The 22,586-nt window shown below is 40.6% G+C and overlaps 1 protein-coding gene and 1 long non-coding RNA gene across 3 annotated transcripts in view; one reads left to right on the top strand and one right to left on the bottom strand.

The window, feature by feature from the left end:
* Positions 1 to 19,693, bottom strand: part of NOTCH2 (notch receptor 2) — a 164,058-nt gene extending 144,365 nt beyond the window's left edge. Inside the window, exon 1 of the mRNA XM_060621722.3 lies at positions 19,375 to 19,693. Coding sequence (XP_060477705.1) covers positions 19,375 to 19,447 — 73 coding nt within the window. The 5' untranslated portion in view covers positions 19,448 to 19,693. The remainder of the gene's footprint in view (positions 1 to 19,374) is intronic.
* Positions 19,694 to 19,737: 44 nt separating this feature from the next.
* The window catches only part of LOC132671200 (uncharacterized), a 44,935-nt gene continuing 42,086 nt past the window's right edge, over positions 19,738 to 22,586 (top strand). The window contains exon 1 of one of the 2 annotated variants that reach the window (XR_013557407.2): positions 19,738 to 19,954. This is a non-coding gene — a long non-coding RNA (uncharacterized LOC132671200). Of the gene's footprint in view, positions 20,044 to 22,586 lie in introns of both variants that reach the window. The other variant, XR_013557406.2, reaches the window with a different exon arrangement.

The following is a 22,586-nucleotide window of genomic DNA, read 5'->3' as shown; positions in this document are numbered from 1 at the left end:
GAGATGTAAACAAGGCAGAGACTCATATAAATTATTAACCTTAGATTAATAAGCTAAACTGAAGTGCCATATGAGAGTTTGATCATTTTTCTTTCCTTCCCTATGAACATTTGACAGACTTAAAATTTTAGCCATCATGCATTTTGTTCCCCGAAATATATCAGTTACACTTCCCACAGAAGCCAACTACGCATTTCCTCATGGGTGTACGTGTAAAACTACCATAACAAAACATTCTCTATTTCCTCATTTTGATTAAAAAGAAAGAAGAAATGCTAAAAGGCACTTACATAAGTGACGGTGCAATACTGACACACCTATCTGTATTCACGATTCACATTCTGCTCAAGTTAAGGAGAGAACTGCCCAGAGCTATGAAATAAAATTACATTGAGAAGGCCAGGCTTTGTGCTCTTGAGACAATTTAGGGAAACTTTAAGGAACAGGAAAGTCACTTCGGGCCACTCAGGAAGAGCTAAGGCTTGAGACATTAAAAACAGCTGAGGAAAAATACTGAGAAACAGACATCAGAGCACATGAAATGCATGTAAATTAACATGACATTATGGACCCACTGGCAGAACATATGGCAGTTGTGATGGGCTCAGCTGAGTCAGCCACACTCTCCTGCCTATTTCACTTTGGATCAACATCCTGTATAGGTAACAGCAACAACTGGTGACTGCAGGCACAGAATAGCTTTAATAAAACCTAACTGATCCATCTGGGGAAAGAATTCTCAGCTCCTGCTTCGTTGTTGTCATGCTCTGACACAGCTCATCAAACAGAAAGGAAGAGAATCCTTTCCTATCTTGGTGAACAGAATTCAGATTTAGCTACATTATGCAGGAAGCACTGTGGTGTAATGAAACAAGAACTGCCCTAGAAATCAGAACCTGAGTTCTAATCCTGGCTTTGCCATGTGATCTACACTCACCATGTGATCTAGAGGAATTCCTCTGAGCTATCTGAGACTTACTATTCTCATCTGTAAAACTAAAATAATACCACCAGCCCTCCTTCCTTAGAAGACTTCATTTATGGCTCAAGTGAGATCATGTTTATAAAAGTGACTATAGGTGTGCCTGGGTGGCTCAGTCAGTTAAGCGCCCAACTTTGGCTCAGGTCACGATCTCACGGTTGGTGGGTTCCAGCCCCGCATCGGGCTCTGTGCTGACAGCTCGGAGCCTGGAGCCTGCTTCAGATTCTGTGTCTCCCTCTCTCTCTCTGCCCCTCCCCTGCTTGCATTCTCTCTCCCTCTCAAAAATAAACATTAAAAAATAATTTTAAAATAATTTTAAGATAAAAGTGACTATAAACCAGAAAGCACTATTTAATGTAAAATTCCCAATCCAAAATCCTGTGAAACAGGAAATCCTCACCATCTAGCCCAGAAATGACAAAGTATTACATTATTCAAATGAGCTCACATACACGTATGTTACGAGACCAGTCCAAATGGGGTGGGATGTGTGCTGGACATTTTGACATTTTTTAAAATTTCCCCACTGCTCTCCCAGTGCCTCAACAATGCTCAGGAATTACAAGCAAGAACGATAATCTCCTCGGCCTCCCCCAGCCTTCTCTGGCACAGAAATCCAACATAGGCCACTTCACATGCCTGATTAGATAAGCTTTCCCAATGTTGAAAACCAACTGCTTCTAACATTTCAAACCTGATTTCCATTAAGACTCAGGGGTGAATGATGGGAATAAGTACCAAGTAGATCCTCCTTATTAAAAGAGTTCTCCAGCTTTAATTTGAAATACTAAATAATTTTTTTTCTATGAATCAATTGCTTCTGAGGTGACGGGTGCAAGACACTGCAAACTTGCGCAGACAAAAGGTTAGAAAGGCTTTTAATTCACGCAGTTAATTTACAAATTTGAAATTACTGGACGGTGGTGCTTTTAGTCTGTTCTTTAAGTGATCCATAATCTTGCTTTGGCAATGGAACAGAGTCTAAAGGGAATCCTTGAAAGAAACTGAAACAAGAAGGGCCAGACAAGTTATGTCCAGATCCTATCTTCCAAAGCAGGGAATTACCATGCGGCTAATGAAGTTTAAACTATGAGCCCCCCACACTTGAGTGCCTACTTTGTGCCCAGGACCATGCAATTAAATATGATGTTTTTAATATCTGCAAATAATCCTGCAAGTTAGGTATTACTATTATTCCCACTACATAAATAAGGGAACTGAGACTTAGAGAAGTGGCTTACCCAACATTCTTAACTAAGAATCAGAGCCAGGTTTAGCTGGTTCCCAAAACTCAACAGCTGTGCTAAAGCAAAAAATCACAATGTAGTGGGAAAGGGTATCTAAAGTCATTCCAAGAGATAATTAAAAATAAACAATCAACCTATACTGTCATTTATCTCTTTCATTACCCTTAATATCCCCGAGCATTCTATTCTCTCCTTCACCATTCAAGTGGCAGCTAACACAACTAAACCTTAAGGAGAAAGCCCAGTATGTTTGAGAGGACTCACATGTGTGAGCATGCATGTGAAGGGCTGTATTTTAAAACAGGATTATCTGGGATTATCTGTTGATGTCAAACACATTCTCTTATCTATTGGTACAGATGACTATTGATTTTCAGTAACAAAGGAGACAATAATAAGGAAAAAGTTCACAGAAAAGAAGAAAAACTGTGTGCTTTTTCTATAATGACATGTGTAGAAATGCTGCACACAGTTAATTTCAAACTTCCCAGGCCAAGATAGGTTAGTACTGGGTACTTTCAGTAGTTGGCTATGTCCATTGTTCATGTGCTGAGGCATTCCAATCATTTTACATGGTTTCTTACATCTCTTTCAAAATTAAGTAAGAATACATGTGCATGTGCACAGTCAAGAAAAAGCTATGTGTAACTAAAAAGGCTGCCACAAATATAATTCTGGATGGCCATTTTCAATCTTCCAAAATGTTATTAAGAAAAAAAAAAGCTACCCATTCATTCCTGATCTAATCTACTAAAGAATTTCTTTTAGGATCAAAATATAAAAGGCAAAGAAATGCTAAAAACTTTCCTTGGATTACAACAAACATAAATCCATTCTTCCCACTTAAAAAAAAAAAAAAGATTTAGAAAGGACTGCAAATCCTCAAACTGCAATTTTGAAGTATAATTCCTATATAATGCAAACGTTCACTCAGAAGTAAGATGTTAAGAATGGTAAAACTTAAGTCATTTTAGTACACAAAATATCATTAAATCCAAAGTTACACTGCCTGTGGGACTACCGGATTCCACCAAATAAATGGCATTACTTACAATGGGTTAACTGTGTGAGCTCTGGAGCTGGACAAGAGGAGTACCAATTGTTGGCATATACCGATGATTAGCTGATTGACCTAGATGACCATCCCTTAACCTTTCAGTAAACAGGAATCGAACACCTACTGTAAGGACCAAAGGAAACAGGTAAAGTACTTTTACTAAGTACTGTCAAGCATCTGTCGCATAATAAACCCTCAGTATATGATGGCTATTGTTGCTGCATATAAGCTCCATAAGGACAGAGATTTTTGTCAGTTTGGTTCACTCTATTACTAAGGAGGCATGCCTTGGTCAGCTTTCATGAAATATTCCCAGTTCCTCCAAAGTGACATTCACTTTTATCTGTATTAATTACATTCAAATGCTGCTATCCGTAGTGTATACCTCCTCTCTTTTACTATAAGTGGTTTCAGCTGCTTTTTTGGAAAGATTTAAATATTGGAAAATACTTTAAGCGTTTTAAGAGTATTTGAGTCACCATATGCACCACTTACATTTTCTGTAAACAGTGTGCTTACACATAATTATAAATATCTCAGACTATAAAAGAAAACCTTTCATAGTATTCCCACAACTGAAAAACAAAGTCTTAGAAATAATTATAGAGGGAGCAGAAGGGAGTGGTAGGTAGAAGACAGTTTACTAAATCAGCAAAATAAGAAGTGGAGTTTTGTCTTAAAACAAAACAAAAACCTGACAACCATTTGCTTAACGCTGCCAAAACTTGAGAATAAGCAAACTGTCATGGGAAACAAATGTTAAAATACAAAACGGTTTTCTGAGAAAGTAACTCCACCAGTCCTGGCTTATCCAATTCTGAATCACTAATGCTACTGCCCCACCGGCTTGTCTTAACCACTACAGAGAAGTCCAAAGGGACAGGCCGGGGCTCACAGGCAAATATTTCCTCTACTCTCACTGACATTTCCAATATGGCTACATTTCTACCCCACCTTTCCACTCCTTCTCTGTTTCCTTCTTCAGATCTCAAAAAAAAAAAAAAAGAAAAAAAAAAAGCCAGTTGATGTACTGATAGATCATTTGAGGAAAGATCACGTGGCCAGAAAACAAGTGCTTGGGTTCTGGCCCAACCTTCACCTAGTGCTGGGTCCCCACCAGTCACTTCTTTGGGCTTTAGTTTCCTCATCTGTAAAACAAGGATGGACTAAATGGGTAATCACCCACCTTAAATTCCCAAATCTCCAGGAGCCCCTAAGGACGTATTAACAGACCATAGGATATTTTTATTATTTCAAAATGTCTAACAGAGATAGTCCATTAAGTGCTACAAGGCTAATTAAAACATTGAATATTTTGGCTTTAGACTAGTATTCCACATGGTGACACCGAATGGCACATGATGATGTTTGTCATATCATATGAAATTGGGGAACAACTGAAATGGATCTGATATTATCCTTAAAGATACACTTCAAAAAATCAGAGTTTTTGTAGTATGCATAACATCCAACCACAAATGTCTGGTTAATAAATAATGGGGAAATGAGTTAACACCTATCAGTGCAATTTGTGTAATAGACAAAATTCCTCCAAATTGGAAGTACACACCATTAAGGGAACAAACTCAAAGACAAGACCCCTAAATATGTATACAGTCACTGAAAAGCAGTGAACAATGTACTTGCTGCAAAGATGAAGCTCCTGTTTCTCACCAAAGGGCCGAATCACTCATCCACTTTTGATTAAAGTGAAAGCAACAAAAAGTCCATACTGCAACATAAAATAACACTATTTACCTCACTCTTAGTATGTGCCAGGCACTGCACTATGAATTATTATCACATTATACACTTATTTAATTCTCATAATAACCCTAACAATTACATGCTGTTATAATCCTTTTATTACTAACGAATATGAGGCACAGAGTGCTTAAGAAACTTGCCCAAAGACACAGAGCTAGTATGTTCAGAGCCAGACTAAAAAGTATCCCCATCTTCTCTCCCCATGAGCCAATAACTCCCTCTCAAAGAGAAGTCTCCATAAACACAGGCAGGAATGTCCCCAAGCAGAGCCCTCAGGAGTCAGGTCATTGCTAAGGGCAGCCCTCTGAAGATCTCATAGCTGTGGCCCATTTTGGCTTAAAGACTCATCCTTAATGGCAACTCCCCTCCTCTCAGCCCAAATTCATTTTGTTTCTCCTGGTGACAGAAATGAACTAAAGGAAGTCAAGGGCCATTGGTCAATTAATGTCCATCCATTTCTTGTTTATTAGAAGATACAAAAAATTCCTAATAGCTGACCTCTACAATTCAAAAAACTGCCAGGGGTGCCTGGGTGGCTCAGTTGGTTAAGCATCTGATTTTGGCTCAGGTCATGATCTCGCAATCTGTGAGTTCGAGCCCTGTGTCGGGCTCTGTGCTGACAGCTCGGAGCCTGGTGCCTGCTTTGGATTCAGTGTCTCCCTCTCTCTCTGCCCACCCCCCCCCCCCCGCTTGCACTCTCTCATTCACTCTCTCTATCAAAAATAAACAAACATAAAAAATTTAAAAAAAAACAAAGAACTGCCAGTCTTATGAATTAATTTTTAGTTATACATATCATAAAAATATGCATCTTTAGGGGCACCTGGGTGGCACAGTCAGTAAAGCACCTGACTCTTGATCTCAACTCAGGTCATGATCTCACAGTTCATGAGTTCAAGACCTATAATCGGGCTCTGCACTGACAGTGCGGAGCCTGCTTGGGATTCTGTCTCTCTTTCTCTCTACCCCTCCCTGGCTTGTGCTCTCTCTCAAAAATAAATGAACATAAAAAAAATTTGTTTTAAGAAAGAAAATGTATATGGCATGTAAATAAAACAAAATTCTAAAAAAAAATGCACCTTTACTATATCCCTCAGTTTCCCCACTTAACCTATTCCCCATCTTGTAGGGTTGTTGTAGGCGTAATTTTATGAACATACATAAAGCTCCATCGTTGACTGCAGATGCTTGAATTCTGTCTCCATTCTTAATTAACCACATTATTCACCCCATCATCCAAAGCTGTGAATCTCAGTTCCAATTTCCTTGTCTGTAAAACAGTTAAATACTGTCTACCCTAAAGGAGAGCCATGTAAATTAAGTGAGGAAATATACGTAAAGCCCTAGCAGAATGAGACACATAGTAAGAATTCAACAAAATGTTTTTTTTTTTAAAAGCTGAACTTTAAAAAGTCAAACCACAAGTTTATATCCCCAGCCCTGTCACTTATTATCTAGGGTTAAACAATGGTATACAAGCCAAATAACCCCTCTGAGGCTCAGTTTCCACTAAGGTTTTATGAAGAATAAACAAAGCAATTATAAGAAGGCTCTGTAAACTCTACATTGCTATGTAAACGTTGGGGTTGTTTTACTTTATGAAAATAAGTTGTATGTCAGTTATATTGAATGATCCTTCCAAATAGTATCTTCATCTTTAAAATGGAAAAACAGGCAGAGAAATTTTAAGCCATAGAGGGAAGGCTGGCAGTTCCAAAAGTAGGATGGAGAAAAGGACTAGGCCAAAATAAATTCAGACCATGACAAAGCAGAAAATAAGTAAGCCTTCAAAAAGAAAGATGAAAATAAACACCCCTCAACCTGTTTTTAATCAGCAGCTTCACCTGTTAATTAAGCCTCTCAATGCACAGTCTAGGTGTAAGAATTCTCTAATTTCCTCCCAGAAACAGTATTAGACTTCAGGGTGAGAAAGAGCTTCACTATCAAATCTCTTTTCCCACCCATAAATTAATTTTGTGGATGGGGCATAGAAACAAAGACAACTGGACACAAACCGGAATCTCTCTAACTGGCATTCTCTTAACCACACCATTTTAAAAAATAGTCACAATCCTCTTCAGAGAGGTTTCCTTCTTTGGTTGGTCAGAAATGTCCTTGTTCCCCAGGTCTCTTCCTGCTAAATATGGTAATAGCTGGCAAACAACCAGCCCAGTAAATTCCAATGATACTTAAGAAAGCATTCATATTGCCTGAAATTACTCTGAATCAAACACTTAAGACCTGCAGGGCTTCCACATACAACAGTTCAGCTGGAGCTCTTAATGTCAAAAGCAGCAGGGTACCTTAAGAACATACAAGCTTGAAAAAAAAAAGCAGTCGACTCTTCTTTATTGCAACATTCTTCAGCAACAACATTGATCTCCTACCCACTGTGCACACAGCACTGCACTAGGGCAGTGGGAGGCTGGAGGGAGAAATGGAAGAAACAGGTGGTGTCCACAGGGTGCCAAAACAACAGGTTGATTGAGTCAGTTCTGTCCCACAACTAATCAATTTGGTGAGGAGAGAGGGGAGGGAATCTTAGTCATCCTGTTGTCTGACCAAACGGACTGGCTAAACCACAGTACAATTATCAATTAGGTCAAAATGTCAGATTTAGTAGTGCATTAGTCCTGCCTTTCAGGGATGTTACATACTTCAAAGATCTTGGATGTCCAGGAAAACAGGACATAAGCAGCTTATCCTCAACCTACCAAAATCACATATTTAGTTCCAGAATATACAGTTTCCCTCCAGTATATATTTATAAAATGTTATATGTGCATTTCCTGAGCACATACAACTGACAGCTTTTTGTTTTATGATACAGTCAGATTAGAATTTTAAAGTAGCTATAGAAAATACCAGTTAACAAATAAAAAGAAAATTGATGAAGCTCATTGCAAATCAAAGGATTGAAAACCTATCAGATAAACAATTTTTGAAATCAATATTGGTAGCAATTTGATATTATGCAGTTTAACCTGTCCATGCATGTTGCAACACATTTAAGACAAAGGACTAATACACTTAATATAAACAGCTTTTTCAAATCAGTAACCAAAAAATGAATACCTTGAGGGGTAAAAGACACAATTTATCAAAATAAGTAAATAAGAAGTGGCCACCAACCATATGAAAAACCACTCAGTATCACTGTATAATCAGGGAGGCAAGTTAAGATGAGGTAGCCTTTACCACTTATCAAATTGGTTAAGAGTTTTAAAAATAAAAACTAGGGTTGAGTACAGGTGGGAACACAGTTTCATATTCTGCCAATGGAAATACAACTTGGTCAAACTATGTGGAACGGAATTTGGCAGTGTGTATCAAAGTCACAGGAAAGTCCATACTCTGAAACAAAATACTGACTTCTGAGAGCTTATGTTAACAAAATAAATATTCCTACCAAGATTTAAATGTACGAATGTTCATTATAGCATTATTCACAATTATGAAAGTTGGCAACTGAGAATTGGTTTCAGTTTAAATTATATGTAACAGATCCTTAAGATAGAACAGTATACACCCTTTAATATTCTTAAAGAACATTTACATATAGGAAAATGTTCACAATATCTTAAGTAGTGCAGAAGCAAATGATAAAACTATACATATGCTAAAATGCCAACTGCAATAACAGACACAGAAAAAAACTGTCTAGAATCTATCAAAATATTAACTGTGGGTTTTGGATGGAAGTGATAGACTTATTGGAGATTTTAATTTTCTCTTATGCTTTCCTTTTTATTTTTAAATTGTTTCCCAATTTTAAAAAATTACCCTTTGACGCGGTAATTTTTCTTCTGCAAAACTAGTTTAATGGGGAAAAATCCTAATGAGGAATTTTTTTTATGTATGAAGGTGATCAGCATCATTTATATAGAAAAAAAAGTGGAACCAACTAAATATCCAATCAAAAAATGGTCAAAACTAGTAACCCCTTTAACAAGAATATTATTTAACCAAAAAACATCGATTTATGGAAAATGCTTGAAAATATGAAAAACATTTATAACCATCAAAGAAAGGCAGTACAGAAAACCGTGCATATACATCATTAATCAATAACTTTTTAAAACTAAAGGTAGTGGGATGTCTGGGTGGCTCAGTCAGTTAAGTGTCCGACTTTGGCTCAAGACATGATCTCACAGTTCATGAGTTTGAGCCCCGCATCAGGCTCTTTGCTGTCAGATGGAGCCTGCTTCGGATCCTGTTTCCCCCCACCCCTGTCAAAAATAAACATTTTTAAAAATTAAATAAATAAATAAATAAATAAATAAAACTAAGGGTAGAAAAAAGAAACCAAAAGAGTACACTAAAATATTAACAGTAGTATGATTATGAATATTTTTATCTCATAGTTTTCTAGATTTTTCAATGTCCTTAACTACTTTTAAATGTAATTACTTTTTAAATAACCTCCCCCTCCAAAAAAAATCTTGTAGGGGCACCTGGGTGGCTTGGTCAGTTAAGCGTCCGACTTTGGCTCAGGTCATGATCCAATTCATGAATTCGAGCCCCGCCTCGGGCTCCATGCTGACAGCTCAGAACCTGGAGCCTGCTTCGGATTCTGTATCTCCCTCGCTCTCTGCCCCTCCCCCACTCACACTCGGGCTCTCTCTCTCTCAAAAATAAGTAAACAATTTTTAAAAATTTTAATTAGGGGGCACCTGGGTGGCTCAGTCAGTTGAGTGTCCAACTTCGGCTCAGGTCATGATCTTGCGGTTTGTGGATTCAAGCCCCGCGTTGGGCTCTGTGCTGACAGCTCAGGGCCTGGAGCCTGCTTTGGATTCTGTGTATCCCTCTCTATCTGCTTCTCCCCTGCTCACCCTCGTCTCTTTCTCAAAAATAAATAAAGATTTAAAAAAAAATTTTTTTTAATTTTTTTAATTAAAAAAACCTTGTAAAGGTGCCAGAGAAAATCAACAAAGTATAAATACGAGTTAATTATGTGTAAACACGAAGAATAACTCTGTTACTTTGTAAACCTACCTTAAAATATTACAATGCTTGTTTTTAGTTACAACCATTTTCTTTAAATCTCTTAGGAAGTATATGTCACAGGAGTCATGAAATATTGTCACTTACTTTAAATAGTAACATACTACCAAGGACTTGCATGATTCACAAGATATGTTTTTCCTCTAATAATCCTCATAAAGATTAGAAAGTGTTTTAAATGTTGCAATAAAGTGAATGTCCTTAACATTTCCAATTAAAAAAGATCTAACAAATAAATAAAGGCATGTTCAGAGCAAAGAAAGACATTAAAAATAATAATCAAAATATACACATCCTCAAAGTTCAACGAGTCTCGACACTTTCTGGATGGACCAAGGCATGTGAAAGCAGAGAATTAAATGGCAGTTTCTTTGCAGCTTACCACATTTCAATTTAGAGAAATTAACACATTAGCACTATCTAGTTTTCTGACTATTTATATTCAGAAACTTAACAAAAGACATTAGTGAGTAAACACTATTCGATTATTCTTATTTGAATGTTGGATAAATATGTCAGCATAGCAACCTCTCCTTCTTAGGGTCTAGTTAAAATAGACTATTTAATCTTCAAGGCTTAAAAAAGTTTCCCAGAATCTCCTCACAAAAGACAGATGAGAATAAAAAGAGATGAAAAAGAAGCAAACAACAACCATTTTAAATGCACCTGCTTCTGAACAAGCTACTATACTTTAGAATGTAACCACAGCTTCTTGTGCAATACTTTATTCAGCAAGCAAAATTGTAGTTTAAAATGATGCTATTTGTTAAAAGACAACATATTATTAAGGAGGCAATATCTGACTCCAATCAAAATATTATCGTCATGTTTTCCTTACCTCACAAAATACACACAAGCTTTCTTCATATGATTAAATATATAGAAGGGTGGGGGAGCTACTCTTAACCCAGAAACAGGTTCTGCAACACCCATAGACCCAACGTGTCTTTGTGAAGCAATGAGTCCATCTTGGCATGATGTCTGGCTGATGTATTCAAAGAACCAGAGTCACTACCCAGCTGCCAATATTCTGAAAGGAAGTGACTTGAAGACCAGAAACTGCCTCAGGCAGGCCTCTGGGAAGGTGCTTCAGTCCAATGGGAAGAAAGACCCAGGCCCCTCACTGAATGATCAAAGACCAAGGACACCAGAGCTGGACCAAGGTAACTAGCCTGCAGTTCAAGGGTGGCAAGGGACAGTAAAATGACCCCCAAGACTTTGTTCAATCGTATCTAATAAAACACAAACTTTGAGGAGCTGGTAGGACAGGGTTTTGCCAAGACAAGCACAGAGGGTGAGGGAGATGTTAGTATGATTAATCAATGCCACCTGAGGCAGCAACTCTGGGTGTGTCCATACCGTACCTCAGTCATTGCCTGGCTGTGACAAGAAGTTCCTTCAGCTACTGCCACTGAGAACTAGGTCTTCCAAAGAAGATATTTCCACCTTAACTTGTCCTAGATCGGGCTTCTCATCAAGGACTAAGAAAACAGCCCTCTCTCTCTTGCCACAAACCCAGTGATAGACACAACAGATACCATAACATGTGCCAAATTTACATTTAGACCCATACCAGACAAAGGGGTCTTTATCTTTTCCCCCAAGTTAAGTTTAGATACTTCTAAATTACAAAAGAGAAAGGGGAGAATAGCAGACAAGCCCAGTCGGAGTGAGCTGGGGGTCACTATTCCCTAGTAGACCTGAAGTTTACTCCCCCAGACCCTATAGCTCTTAGTCACTCTGACTGCAGGAAACTGCTTTCAGAGACTGTAGATAAGTGACTAAATGACTTGTATTTCATATTCCTAATTGTGTGCTCATCTGTCTTATCTCCATGATGATGTCAGCTCCTTGGGGGCAGGGCCCTATCTTTGACTTGGTCAATGATTCCCACACATCTACAAGAGCAGAATACCCTGTACTGTCTGCCACATGATGAAATACACAAATTAAGGATGACAAGACACCACAATCCTCTCTAACACACCACTAAGACAGCAGAGCTACAAAGATAATAAACCTTAGAGCCAATAACTAGGGATCCTACCAGAGTTTTATGTAGAAACTTATATACTTACACATATAAATAAATTAGTACAGTAATTATCACTCCAAGCTATGGCTTTTATCATCCCCCCCCACCCCCCGCCTCCCCTTCTTGGTTTTGCTCTTTTCTGTAAGATCAGAGTGTATTTTCTGCCACACAGCTGGTATCTGCCTCAAAAAGGAGACGACAGAAAGAACAGACCTATAGCAAACCTCCTACCACTACAAATAACACTACAGGTTTGTCCCATCCAGAGGCCAGGAGCCTATCCTTTCAGATCTGAAGCTACTTTCTAGTTCCTATAAGGGACAGCAACATCAAGTCTTTGTCAGAGGAACACTCCTGGGCCCCTTCTTGCAGAATGCTCTGTTCTGCTCAAGAGACCCTTGATTCCTGGGGCACCTGGGTGACTCAGTCGGTTAAGTGTCCAACTCTTGATTTCAGTTCAGGTCACAATCTCACAGTTCATGAGTTCGAGCCCCACATCCCACTCCTTGGGATCCTTCCTCTCCCCTCCCTACCCTTCCCTCACTTAAGCTCACACTTTCTCTCTCAAAAAAATAAACCTAAAAATTTTTATTTAAAAAAAGACCCTTGATTCCTCCTTTATTCTCCCTTCCATATTCCATTTGCTGCAGAGCCCAGACAGCCCAAAGGCAGGACTGCCTGAAATGAGTGACTTTCATGTATCTTTTTGCACTAACACATCTGAGGGGAATCCCTGACACAAGTTATATGTTCATGGGTTAACAAAGCAGACATGCTAAAAGGCAGTGTCATTCACAAGGACTAGAACAGAATTCCTTAGCGGACACCAAAAAGACAGTGGAACACCTATGTATCCTGGCATCTTTGTAACATTCTGATGAAGGGATAAGGAGGCTTCCACCAAAGTCACACACAGCACACATACACCAGCCCTGATATTCTGAATAGTTTGTAGATTATTTTTTTAAGATAAAACAAATCACTTTATTAGTCTTATGGGGATACAGAGCAGCTTCCCTAATGAGCAAGAATCAAACTCTTCTCAAGGGGAAAAAATGACCACAAGACCCAGGCAAAGCAACCTGTCTCTAGTACTATCAAAGAACAACAAACAAACAAATAAATGCTAACCCAAAACACCCTTACTTTCCCCAGATCCACTCTGCAATGATTCCAAATTTCCCTAATATAAAAATTAACTGGGCTCTGCCCCTCTCCTGCTCTCTCTCTCTCTCTCCACTCTCAAAACTAAATAACCATTTTTAAAAATTAAAAAAAAAATAAGTGGCTATTTCTTCAATATACAAATTCCCAGATACTATTTCAGACCCACTGAATCAGAATATCCAGGAAAACACCCCAGATGGAATCATCTCCATGCTCCTCACTAGGTCTAACTCCTTTAATGGCAGAGTAGGCATCCGTTCAGTAAAAGGTACCCCTTTTGGATCCCTGTCACTTACACAGGGCTTAAAACTTTATAAGGCAAATCCCTGACAAGATGCCAATGGGCACAATTCTCAAGGAGACAGACTACAACTGTATATAAGAAGATCTTTCTAAAACTCAGAGTTGTCCAGAGATGAACTAAGCTGCCTGCAGAGGCAGGGAGCTACCATAACAGTTGTCCAAGCACAAAAAAGGTAAGCTACCTATTGACCAGGATGTTGTAAGAGGAGCACATCCAGCATGGAAAGGATAGAAGGACTAGGTAAATTTTAAAGTTTCTGCCAACATATAAGTCAACAAAGAGGAAAATTTCAGCTACCCATTAACTAATAAAAAGAGACAGTATAAAAGTCTGTAGGTGGGGTCAGCTTTCAACTGATCTTTTCTCTTCAAAGGAGAAAAGAGCGTAACACACACCCCTGACTCACCTTTGGCCTCTCCTCCAAAATACCCCAAAGGTTGGGAGGACAGAGCAGGAATTACAGGTGCTGTGACAAAGCTGACCTGCTGCTTGGCTGACTCTGCACATCGGACATATGCCAGACAAGTTTTATGGAGGGATGTGTGTGACATAGTGCCTGCCCTCAAGGAGCAAGTATGTTCCAGAGGTAGCTCACACACTATACAGTTCTCTCAAGGTTTTATTCGTCATTTCTCATCTTTAGAGTTTTTAGAGTTGCAGTGGTTTTTAGGGAACGTTCTCGATAGGGTAAAAAAAAAAACTTTACTAAATATAAAGTTTGCGATATAAGTTTGCAATATCCAGCTTATAATGAAAAATCTCAAAAAAAAACATCAAAACATAAACTTAGTTAACTCTAATTTTAAAAACACTATTCCAATAATCCCCCAAATGACCAAAATTACAATAAAATATGGCAACTCTGAACAAAATAATAAAATTGCTAGTTTAGTAATATAGTAATACAGGAAACAGTAGAAGAAGCTCAAGTAAGAGGCAGGGGGTGGATGTCAGCGCCTGTGAGGTTAAATTCCAAAGTCAAAGTGACCTTTATGATTTGCAGAAGTGATCAGGGGCACCTGGGTGGCTCAGTCGGTTAAGTACCGAACTTCGGCTTAGGTCACGATCTCACAGTTTGTTGAGTTCGAGCCCTGCATTGGGCTCAGGGCTGACAGCTCAGAGCCTGGAGCCTGCTTTGGATTCTGTGTCTCCCTCTCTCTCTGCCCCTCCACTGCTCGCACTCTCTCTCGCAAAAATAAATAAACATCAAAAAAAAAAAAAAAAAAAGGGGCGCCTGGGTGGCTCACTTGGTTATGAGTCTGACTTGGCCCAGGTCATGATCTCACGGTTCGTGGGTTCGAGCCCCACATCGGGTTCTGTGCTGACAGCTCAGAGCCCGGAACCTGTTTCAGATTCTGTGTCTCCCTCTCTCTCTGCCCCTCCCCTCCTCACACTGTATGTCTCTCTCTCTCTCTCTCTCTCTCTCTCTCAAAAATAAACATTAAAAAAAATTTTTTTTAATGATTTGCAGAAGTGATCAAATAGAGAAGAAACCACACACACATGTGCGCGCGCGCGCGCACACACACACACACACACACACACAAAATTCAAAATAGCAAGTTTAAGTAAAACATCTGGGAAAGGGGAAAATTTGGTGTTGCCCCAAATGTAAGGTAAGCAATGACCCTTGCAAATACTATTAAAAAAAAAAAACTGTCTTGGAGTACCATAGTAGTCCAGAATAAGAAAATGACTAAAAGTAATTGTCCAATTGAACAAATATTTATTGAGTGCCTATTAAATGCCAAGTACAGAAAGTTAGATGCCAAGTTTAGAAAAAATGCATAAATGAAAAAACACAATTCTCTTCCTCAAGATGTACACATTAACCAGAAGCACTTGAGAATGTTCTAAGTGTTTTCGTGTATATAAGCTCATTTGTACAAAAGACAAAAATGGTGCGGAGAGTGGAGGAGGCACCAGACTGAGGACCCGAAGAGAGAAATTCTACTCTCAACTCTGTAATGGCTCGGTGACTATGGACAATATACCTGGGCAAATGGAGGACCAAAATCCCTCCCACAAGGTTATAAGACTAATTAAATACAGACCTGGAGGAGAATGCTGGTCTTCTGGCTCCTAGTCTACTGATCTTTCCAACATATCATTTGTACAGCAGACCAATAAAAAAGGAAGAGTAGAAGAAAATAAGACCTTTTGGTTCCAAGTCATTTGCAGAGAAAGGGAAGAAGAGAGGAGGAGAATTAGAAAAAAGTGAGAGGAAATGAAAGGTTCAAGTTTTGGCATCCAGATATAAATGTCAAGAAAGGAAGCACTTAAATGAGTGGAAACACAACATAAGGATAATATAAAATCTCCTATTATATTTTCATTAAAGTCATGGCTTAGAATGTTTTACTCTAAAACCACTAAGGGCAAATAAAGGGGGTCCAAAATTATATATGTATGAATGAAGCTTGAGGAATAAAAGACAACAGAGAAGAAAACGGTTGGATAGAGGATTTATACTATATCATTCAAATATATAAAGCCCTTCTAAAGGGACAATGGGGACCCACTGTGTCCAGATGAACAAGAAGAAATGGTATTATACTCTATAGCTCTTATGTTACAATTTTAAAAATCTTTGACAGAGGATTAAACACTGGAATATCTAAGGTTAGATTAATTCTGGAAATTATTAAAAATAAGAAGGGAAGACCCCCCACACACACACACCACACAAACACACACTTGGAAGCAGAATAATAAACCATCAGTGTTTCCAACAAGTTACTATCAACCTGGAAAACTACAGATTCTCAGACCTACTGTATCATAATCCCTGGGTGTTGACACTAAGAGTCCCCCCAGGTGATCTTGATGTGGAGCCAGGATTTGGAGTTCCTTCTTCTATCACAGTGGACAGGGGAAGGAGGAAAGCCACTAGGAATGGCGGCAGAGTGGGAACTAGATCGATGCAAATTTTGTGGGCAAAATAGAATTTCTGTGGGCGTGATATTTTTAAAATGTATTGTAAAGCTGCTCTGAAGCATCCAAGCATATCCCACTGAATTTAAACATTTTTCTAAAAGTCCTGAAGTCAGCAAATACAATTCAGGTAAACCAAAAGTTATTTCTCTATACCACAGGAAGCCAACAGAATAGACAGCAGAATGGGAATAGCACAGAGGGATGCCAAGGAGATGTGGGTAAGTATTTTTAAAAATCAAAACATCAGGAAAAAGAAACGAAAGATAAGAAACCGTCACTCTCCTTTCCCCTCCCCCCACCAAAGAATAATAATATAGAAAGAACAAGAAGAAAGAAAAAGAAAAATAAACTTCATCTTCATCTGAAAGAAAACTGCTCTTTGTGATTTTTATTAAAGAGAATTCAGCTAAGAAATTATCTAGCAGGCACCAAAACCAGGGAATCACTTCCCACTGCAAAGCAAAAGAAAAGGAGCAAGAGGTGGTCTTGGATAGCTGTTTAAACAAGCAGACAGATGGGTTGACAGCTTCTCACCTTACGAACTCAGTGACATTTAAATTAACAATTGGCCACAATCCCAAATACAGGAACACTCAAAAATTTGGAAGAGTGTGTTATAATTGACATGACAAAAAAATGCCATGATTATAGATGGAGACTCAAGAAACCTTCACTGCCAGACTCTGAAAAGATTTAAAATTTGCACCCAAAAACAGGTTTTATAATCTCATTTATTGCAGTAGTTTAGCATCTGAAGAACACCCATCTGAAAATCAAAATATCCATATTTAGTCCCTTGAACTTACTGACTTAACACTCACCTTGTCCACCTAAAAGCTAGCTGGTAATAGCAATACCTCATCAGTACAGAAGTATAAAAGAGGATATCGTTCTATGGACTGAGTTCCTAGAATGAGAGAAGCCCTATGTGTGAGAGTAATTCTATTTTTGACATCAGTCTTATCACCTAACACTTAATTTTGCAAATCTGTTTGCAATCATATTTATTATTCCCTCCAACTCTCTAAAGGGGATTATTTGGCTCTTTTCATAGGTGAGGAGACTACACAAGTCAATGGTAGAAACCAAGGCTTGTAATCCTCAAAGTAGCCCATCGTTTACACTCCTTTTTACCCTAAATCTACACTTACAGTAAAGCTTTCGCTCAAAAAAAAAAGGAAAGGCAAGAATCCTATACTGTTTTGTTAAATGCTTCTAAAACAACAATTTTGGTTCATCATCAATCACATAGCCTCCTGGTCCACTTCTGAAATTCTTAGGGACATGGAGGTGTATGGAATTTGAGCTTTCCAAGCAGGATCTGGTTCGTGCTGAACAATCCAGTACTTGGATAAATAACCTTGTTCTCTTTCAAACATCTGTGATTGGCCTGTCAACTACCTGTTAACAATGAACAAAGAGCAAATTTTTCATCATCTTCTTAACCTTTTCTTTGCAAAAAGACATTGTTCATGTTCATGTTTTGGGTTTTTTTGTTGTTGTTGTTGTTATTTTGGGGGTTTTGTTTTGGTTTTGGTTTTGGTAAACGTAAAATCTTCCTTCAGATTAGGCTAGGAAAAGAAGAGGTCCCTATGAGTTTCACAAACATGCACCAAGCTGCCATCCCACTGGAAGCAGGGTTCATAAAAAGTAAAACACAGCCCTGCCCCGAAAGGACTTTTTGAATACCTTCTGACTGCCACTGGTTTAATATACATTCTCTTAATTAATCCTATTAGCTGGGTAATTTCATTCCCAGTTTGATTGGTGAGTTCACACAGCAGAGCGGGATTTGAACCCAGGATTACAGAGCTGGGCTCCAAAACCCAAGCTCTTTCCACTAAACAGCCTGAAGAAATTGGGAGTCTGAGACTGTGGGTGGGATGGATAAGACGTGATTCGATGTCCTCGGTCCAACCGTGTTCAGAAAGACTGTTGCGAATATCCAACCATAAAGACGCTTTCCGAGGAAGCACTTTGAATTAACGTATCCACTCTTCCTCACCCGCCCCTGCCCCACCCCCAACAATGCCAAAAGAGCAGCAAACGCCGCTGCCAGGTTGGAGGAGTTGGTGATCGTCACACCACATTCCTGGGGCTGGACACAGACTCTGAAACAGCGCCCGAGCTCAGCGCCTTGGAAAGAATAACAGCAGTCGAGATTTTTAAATCATGTGGCTCATGCAGCCACACCAGTTTCTCTACTGCTCCTGCCTCCACCTTTCAAAGGCTCGAGCAAAACACCGCGGGTTCCTCGGGACCACGGATTCCGAGTGTCCGAACCCAGGCACGCCACGAAGCCCTGTCCCCATCCACCCCAAAGCCGCCCACCCGTCCTGCGTGCCTCCCTTGGGCAGAGCGAGGTCTGGCCGTGAAGGTGCAAGCCGTTGGGCTCGGAGGCCCTGCCCCCGCTCCCTCCACGCCGGAATCTGGCATTCCTTCGCTCAGCCCATCTGCGGTCCGCGGCCGGCGAGGGTTCGTCTCGGGCAGCCGGCCCTCGGCTCTCGCTCGACCCCAGGAAACGCGGAACCAGAAGGGCAACGCAGCCCAAGTCTCCGAACACGACCGCTTGGGAAAGCGAGTTTCTGAGGCTCGCGGCCCGGCCCCCCTTCAGCCGAGGAGGCGTGTGTTGGGGCCGCGGGGGTGTCGGAGGCGGCGGGGAGCGCGGGGGAGGGGGGCCCTGACGGGGTCCAAACTTTCGGGAACCGAGCGGCCCCGCTCGGAACCCGGCCTTCTCGCAGAGAGGAGGACGCAGGAGGGCGGGGTGGGGGAGGTGGAGGCGGATGGAATGGTCGCCCCAGGTGGCCGGCCGAGCTGGGCCGGCGGTGCGGGGGACCCGGCGCAAAGGACAGCGCCCCTCGGCCCGATACTCACCACGCGCGGGGGCCGCGCGGCACAACCAGAGCGCCAGCAGCGCCCACAGGGGAGCGGGGAGCAGGGCGGGCATCTTCTCGGTCGCCTCCTCCGCCGCCGCCGCCGCCTGCGCAGATCCACATGGGGAGGGGGTCCCCACCAAGGGTCCCCCCCACTCTCTCTCCCCTCCTCCTCCTGCTTCTGCGCCTCACGGCCTCGCGCTGTGCCCCGAAGCCCGGGCGTAAATGCCTCCACTCCCTGCACCCCAAGGCTGCCGCTCCTCAGCCGCCGCCTCAGCCGCCGCCCGAAGTTTGGCTGAAACTTTCTCGGCCGTGCAGAGAAGCAGCCTCGTGTGTCCTTCCGCCTCAGCCGCCTCCTCCCACCGCAAGCCCCGCCCCCTGTCGCCGCGGCCGGGCCCCGCCGCCTTCGGCACCCAGGGGTTTCCCGCAGGAAGAAGCGCCGGCCCGAGCTGCGCGCGGAGGGATCTACTACGAGTCCTCCGACGGCCCCGCCAGCCTTCTCCGACCCGCGTCGGGTCTGGACGCGCCTTAACTCCCTCGGCGCTGGACTGCCTCCCCGGGCCGGGCCTCTGCCGAAGGAGGTGGGTGTTCGGACCCTGAACTTCAGACGCCAGGGTTGCCGAGATCGTGAACTTGCCGGGAGAGACGTGCCTCCTCCAGTGAGAGAGAGGTATCGCCCCCACACACCCACACTTACACACGCTCTCGGGCTAGCTGGAGGAATGCGGTAGAGAAGGGCCAGCGCTGTCAAAGGAAATGGGGCCAAGGCGCCAAAGGCCCCTGAAAAGGAACGTGGCCATCACCCGGGTTGTGCTGCACCGTTCATTCATTCATTCAGTCATCAAATATTTCCCAACCGCCATACTTGGCGTAGCAGTGTGCTCAACACAATGGGATGATCCTACAGACGCGGGATGCACAAACTACTTTAGAGGAGAATCCTACAGGATTCAGGGAAGGTTTGGCTAAAGATATTCGTTGTGACATTGTTCGTAAAAGCCAAAACTTGGAAACAACCTAAATCCCACCCATAGATGAATAGATGAAGAATGCATGGTATATTTGTAAAATGAAATGGAATACAGCAATCGAAGAGACTATATTCATATATGTCAGGGATAGATCAAGAATAAGATGACAGTGAAAATCTGGGTGCAAAAAGAGATATAAAGTATATCATTCATGTATATTTAATATTTTTCAGACCTGTGCCATCTATTATTTATAGATGCATACCACACTATATATACTATATATATACTATACTATAAAGTATACTACTATGTAGTATACTATGCTATAATATAGTATATATATATATATATATATATACACACAATGGAATATACCACACTATACATATAAATACTATATTATAAAGTGTACTATATAGTATACTATACTGTACTATATATATATAATGGAGTATACCACACTCTATATACGTATATATACTATACTATAAAGTATACTATATAGTATACTATATTATAATATATATATAATGGAATATACCACATTATATACATATATATATACTATAAAGTATACTATATGGTATACTATACTATAATATATATATAATGGAATATACCACACCATATATATAATCGTAATATATAGAATATAATATAAATAGAATACAGAACATATTCTATAGAATATATAGACTATAACCAGAATAGTGGTTACTCCCAGGGCAGGACAGTGGGGGATGTCACCAAGCATTGGGTACATATGGGCTTACTATTTGTAAGAAAAAAGCTGAAAACAAAACAAACAGAAGGGTTTGTGTGTTTGTAGCATTCCAGAGGACAGCCACCATAAAAGTAAAGGTACAAATAAGGGAATAAGTAGATGAGTTCTGACCTATTTGCATTTACAGGAGTCCAGGAGGGAAGGGGGAGCTGGGACCAGGTTAGTAAGATCTTGAATGACAAGCTGAAAAGGGGGAGGACCAGTTATCCCTCAGATCATAGAAAACCACCGAAGGCTTTTGAACAGGGGTGAGACTTGGTGGAAAGAAAAGTTGCTCTGATAATCCTGTGCAAAATTGATTGTCAGGAGCAAAAGGTGAACTGGAGTCCAAGGGCCAGTCAGGAGTTTGTGAAACATTCCAGGCCTGGGGTGATGAAGGCCTGAACTAATGAGGTGAACGTCAGAATGGAAAGGAAGAGATGGAATTGAGACAATCTTGGGGGAGGGGGGGAATGGGGGGGTGCAACTATGTGACTAATTGGATGGGGGAATTTAGGATCTCATTGGGAAGGAGAATTCTACCCACGGGGCTTCTCCCTGTCCCTTACAGGATAAACACCAAACTTTTAAAGGCGGTAAAAATACAAGGCCTTTACTTCGTTGGGCCCCATCTCTCACCCTCTCTGCCCCCATTGTGAACTTTACACAATAACAGTATTGAAAGATTTGACATTCCCCCAAACATATCTTCTTGTTTCGGTGTCTGTACCTTCTGTTCCTGGGCTTGGAAGGACTCCTGCCATCCCCTTCCCTCCTTCTCTTAGTGAACTTCTAGTCATCATTAATCCTTCAGGCCTGAGAAGGTTATGCTGACACTGTAACAAATTCTTACTCCTCACGGACAGTCTCTCCACTGTACTGCTTCCTTATTTTCAGGCAATGTCTATTTTTTACACAGGACTGCTGCTATTTCTGTCTTCTCAACTAATTAGGAGGTCCTTATGGGCAAAGACCATGGCCTTATTTATTCCCAGTGTCTATCACATAATAGATGTTGAACTATAATGTAAAACAACACTAAACAAATGCAAGTCAGTATGATTATAGGCTGGATTTGAATAAGCACTTTATAATAAATAAGCAAGCACTGTTATTGAAAGTAGTCACCTTGGGATGCTAGAAACTCTTTTCAAAAATAACATAATTAGTCAAAATAGCTTTGGAATTTCCCTTGTGCAAATATGTTCACAGAAAGAAAATAACACTACTTTTTAGTTGTTAACCCATAGTGTTACCAGCTAGGGCATTCTCTTTACCCTTTAAATATAGTTCATGGTGTCTTGGCTCTATAGAAATTTTAAACATCACCTGCAGAGACTAGATTTGTCACTATTAAAATATATTCAGAAAAATGTGAAGGTACTCATCCCCAAAAAGCAGCTCTGGAAATGGCTGAGGCTATGACATTATTTTAAAAAGGTATTCAGTTTCCCAAGGTGACTGGTTGTTGTTGTT

This window comes from Panthera onca, chromosome C1 (assembly GCF_046562875.1).
Source record: "Panthera onca isolate mPanOnc1 chromosome C1, mPanOnc1 haplotype 2, whole genome shotgun sequence".
Classification (NCBI taxonomy): domain Eukaryota; kingdom Metazoa; phylum Chordata; class Mammalia; order Carnivora; family Felidae; genus Panthera; species Panthera onca.
Note: the sequence above shows the minus strand (reverse complement) of the source record. Positions and strands in the feature narration are given on the sequence as shown.